This window comes from Palaemon carinicauda, chromosome 1, assembly GCF_036898095.1.
Source record: "Palaemon carinicauda isolate YSFRI2023 chromosome 1, ASM3689809v2, whole genome shotgun sequence".
Classification (NCBI taxonomy): domain Eukaryota; kingdom Metazoa; phylum Arthropoda; class Malacostraca; order Decapoda; family Palaemonidae; genus Palaemon; species Palaemon carinicauda.
Window position 1 is genome coordinate 68,896,586 of NC_090725.1, and position 5,000 is coordinate 68,901,585.

Here is a 5,000-nt window from a genome sequence, read left to right on the forward strand (position 1 = left end):
ATAATTATAATAAAAATGTGAAAGAGCTTATAAGAGATATATGGTCTTCAGGAAGTTTGTCTATAACATTAAAGTGATTAGAAAAATATTCATTATAAAGATGATAAAGATCTTTTTGGAAATATATGTTCTTCAGGAAGTTTGTCTATAATATTAAAGTAATTCGAAAAATATTCATAATAAAAATGTGAAAGAGCTTTTAGTAAATATATAGTCTTCAGGAAGTTTATCTATAACATTGAAATAATTAGAAAAATATTTATAATGAAAAGGTTAAAAAGCTTTTAAGAAATTTTTGGTCTTCAGGAAGTTATTCTATAACATTAAAGTAATTAGAAAAATATTTATAATAAAAATGAGAAAGAGCTTTTAAGATATATATGGTCTTCAGGAGATTGTCTATTATATTAAGATAAATATTAAAATTTAAAAACATATTTCTTCAATACAATTCTCTTCCCATCTGATAACATTTTGTTAGTAAAACTTTTTCTTTTTCATGAATAATATTTCACTTCTACTTAAAATGCTCCTTTCTTCTGATACAAATAATTCTTTTTAACCAAACTTTTTCTTTCCTGATAATTTTTCCCCAAAACTTATTTTATTTTCTCTGACAAAATCTTCTTCAGATTAAAAACTTTATATCTGAAATATGTTCTTGTTTACAGAGGATTTTTTTTTCGATTGCAACAAAATGTCGTCTCAGCCTATGATAAACTTTTTCTAGCAATCAAAATTCTATTACTTATGAAAAAAAAAATCGCTTATAGACAAAATATCGTATCAACCTATGATAGAATATTTTTTTATGCTCCAAATTCTATTAATTATGAAAAATAATTCACTCACAGACAAAAAATCGTCTCAGGCTAAGATAAAGTATTTCAGATATTCAACATTCTAGAAATTATAAATAAATCACTTTCAAACAACATTTCGTCTTAGCTTATAATAAACTATTTTTCTGAAAACCAAAATTCTATTATTAAAAAAAATCGCTTAGACAAAATATCGTATTAACTTATGATAAACTAATATTCTGACAATCAAAATTTCATCATGAAAAAAAAATCGTTTACAGACAAAATATCGCAATAGCCTATGATAAACAATTTTTCTGATAATTAAAATTCTAATATGAAAAGAAATCGCTTACAAACTAAATAGCGTCTTAACCTATGATAAACATTTTCAGACTCTCAAAACTCCATTGTCAAAATTTTTTCCTCTTGCACACAAAATACCGCGTTAGCCTATAATTTTTTTTTCCTTGACAATCAAAGTTCTACTAGCTATGAAAAATCTCGCTTAGACAAAATATCGTCTGAACCTATGATAAACTTTTCTTGATAATCAAAATTTTATTACACTGTTAGAAATTAGCATTAAAAGAACGGTAAATGTCTGGCGAAATTTATTCCAGGATTTTTTCCGTTTTAAAAACGGGTATGTTGACATAAAGGAGTGATATTACGGTCACCAACCCGTAAAAGATACTAATAAAGTAAGGTAAAATTACGGTCGCAAGTATTTCACTGAAATACGATTAAGAACACTACTTTTATACGGAGAATTTCCGATTGAAATTACGGGTTTTTCTAACAGTGTATTTATAAAAAATCTTCTCTTCTCATACAGAAACTGACGCAGAGTCTCTTACCACAACTATCGATGCAAAGATCGGAGGCCAATCCTTCCCCTTTCCTGGCCCAGGAGGATGCGAATTGCTCGAGTCAGGCGAGTGTCCGTTGAAGGCAGGCAATGAATATTTCTACAGTGCTAAGATGCCTGTCCTAGCGGAATACCCTGCGGTTAGTAAAACACATATTAAACATTCTTATACTTTACTTTAAGGGCTGCTTTTTAGGTTCTATACCGCAGGGGCGGGGCGGGGGGGGGGGGGGGGGGGGGGCGTTACTCTCTACACTGCAGGATATTCAAAGAAATTTTATCATAAACTGTTAAAAATTTGCATTAATAAAACGGTAAATGCCTGGCAACATTTATTCCAGGAATTTGACCGTTTTAAAAACGGTTATATTGACGAAAGGAGTGAGTGATATTACGTGATATTACGGTCACCAACCCGCAAAAGATAATAACAAAGTATGGTAAAATTACGGCCGCCTGTATTTTACTGAAATAGGGCTGAGAACAGTATAATTTGATGGAGAATTTATGATTCAAATTACGGTTTTTTTTAACAGTGTATGCATTCCAATGCATTCTGCATTTCACACCGCATATTGCTCGTTTTTTGTCAAATCCGCATTATCAATGCACTTGGAAAAAAAGAAAGTCTTCAGTTTTCTCTTGATAGCCTTAATATCTTCAGTCTTTCGAATGTCTAGTGGGAAATGTATAATCTTGTGGTCGTATATCTGAAAGCTCTAGAACCTACAGTAGACATAACAGGGTTTACTGTAGAATTACGATATAAGAGGGTTTACTGTAGAATTACGATATAAAAGGGTCTACTGTAGAATTACGATACTGTATAAGGGGGTCTACTGTAGAATTACGATATAAGAGGGTTTACTGTCGAATTACGATGTAAGGGGGTCTACTGTATAATTACGATTGCCAGCATAACTTATTACAACTCTTTTTTTCACTTAGAATTTGATCACGAAAGACTATCTATATGAAATGTTCTTTCTGGACTCGGGAGAAATATGTTCCTAACGTCTATGACATTTGGTTTTTCTTTTTATTGTTTTTATGGGAATATCAGCGATAAAGTGAAATAAATAAAGGTTTTGTAGCTCTTTATTTTATTTATTTTTTGTTGTGAAAAGAGAATTAAAAGGATTCCTAACAGACAGAAGCAATTTAGGTTTCAATACCACTTCTATCATGTATCAAAATATGTACAATGCGAGTTAGACATTTACCAACACTTAAAAAATTACATTGAAAAAAAAGACGGTAAATGTCTGGCAACACTTATTCGAGGATTTTTACAGTTTTAAAAACGAATATATTGCCATAAAGGAGGGAGATAACGGTCACCAACTCGTAAAAGATAATAACAAAGTATGGTAAAATTACGGTCGTCCATATTTTACTGAAATGCGAATGAGAACAGTATATTTTTACGGAGAATTTCCGATGAAAATCACGCTTATTTTTAACAGTGTACTTTAACTTCACATTTACTGTCTCGATATACCGAATACAAATATAACAGAATTTAAAAGCAAAAATATATAAGCAAGTCTTCTTTTCCGACAGGTACTCGCGTATGTGACTTGGAAGCTTCTGGACGAGAACGAGAGAGTTAGGTTCTGTGGGCTTTTGATAATCGACATAGTTTAAGGACGGCCTCCGACTCTTCGTCGGTAAATGATGAATTGTAAACTAAGCGAATCTTGTCTTATCTTCCTGTTTTCGTTACTAAAGACTTTTGTCATTTAACAAGAGTTTCGTCAAAGTATTTCTATTCTTTCGATTGATATTTAAATATCAAAAGTCCATTTTAATGTTGTTACTGTTATCAAGATATATTTTAATTGTTTATTATTTCTCTTGTAGTTTATTATTTCCTTGTTTCTTTTCCTCACTGGACTATTTTTCCCTATTGGAGCCCTTGGGCTTATAGCCTCCTCCTTTTCTAACTAGGGTTGTAATAAAAAAGACAAAAATCTTCGTATTGTGCTTACTACTTTTTTTTTTTTTTCATGTCCTGCATTCATTTACAATCTTATTTCATATGATGTAATAAATTATTTACACCAACTCACTTTTTATTATCCCGTTTGTGTATTCAATAAATTATATTCTTGAAAAAAAAAATTAAAGTTTCAGAGAAAAGCAACACAAAAAAGAAAACTTTTACAATTGCAGATGAAAGTTTATTGTATATTAACACTGAAAAATGCCAGTAATACATGGAAAAATAATATTGATTTCTACCATATGAAAACCAAACCAAAGAGTTTTCAGTGTTTTCCTCATTATTATTATTATTATTATTATTATTATTATTATTATTATTATTATTATTATTATTATTATTATTATTATTATTATTATTATCCTCAAACAATCACGTTAAACGAGCCAAAATGCAATTAAATTTTAAGTAAACATCCACAACAGAATGCCCATAAGCAAATAAAGTAAGAGAAATAGAGATAACTGATATTTGGGCCAAAAAAAAAAAAAAAAAAAATATCTACATATAAAAGCATCTACGCAACTCATGAAAATGGAGGCAATGGTGTATGGCATTCGTAAGTCAGCTAAGGAACAGGGCTATCACATAAGCATTAGATGGCAAAAAGAACTGTAAGTAGGTGGAAAGGTGCGATTAATCTAAATATTTTAAAGATAAATCTTTCAACTATCTCAACAATGGAGCCTAAATTTCTGCGATCAACTCTCATGCAACCTTTTGGAATATGCGATGCATTCCAAAACTTTTGTTAATTTACATAAATATCACGAAAAAGTATCAAAATGTAATGATTAGTCAAAAAAGTCCAGGCCTCTTGTTGGAGATTGGTGGGAAAACGCCCCAAAATACAGTAGATATGTTTCATATAATTATCAAGCAAAATATTTTGCAAGTATAGAAGATCCTTTCTAGACTTATTTCATTGGTGCTCTACTTGAAAAAAATACAATTTCGATTTGCAGATTGAAGGAAAATTATATGATGTTTGTAATATCTATATAGGCATATATTCTTTTATATCAAAATTTCCTTCTCGACCATCTTTTTCAAGATGATTTATGAGTTTATGATGTCAAGCACCGTTGGAATAGGCACCTAAAAATGGACACGAGCCTTATGCCAAGTCTTTCCTACACGTGCCACGCTTCTCAGAGTGGTAGAACTGCATATAAGGACAGAATGAATGCAGAATACAGAATCTTTTACATTAAAGGTTCAAAGGTAACTCATGAATCGCAGAGGCAAGGGACAGTGACAATACCCTAGCTAGCAGAAGAATGCCCAAGAGACTGACCATATATACATACGATCAGCGTCC

General features: G+C 30.8%; 2 protein-coding genes across 2 annotated transcripts in view; one reads left to right on the forward strand and one right to left on the reverse strand.

Annotated features, from left to right (window-relative positions):
• LOC137648682 (NPC intracellular cholesterol transporter 2-like) overlaps nucleotides 1-3,649 on the forward strand; it is an 8,323-nt gene extending 4,674 nt beyond the window's left edge. Inside the window, exons 3-4 of the mRNA XM_068381700.1 lie at nucleotides 1,642-1,814; nucleotides 3,238-3,649. Of these exons, the coding sequence (XP_068237801.1) occupies nucleotides 1,642-1,814; nucleotides 3,238-3,321 (257 nt within the window). The 3' untranslated portion in view covers nucleotides 3,322-3,649. The remainder of the gene's footprint in view (nucleotides 1-1,641; nucleotides 1,815-3,237) is intronic.
• LOC137648750 (retinol dehydrogenase 13-like) overlaps nucleotides 1-5,000 on the reverse strand; it is a 1,058,070-nt gene that overhangs the window by 644,229 nt on the left and 408,841 nt on the right. The window lies entirely within an intron of this gene.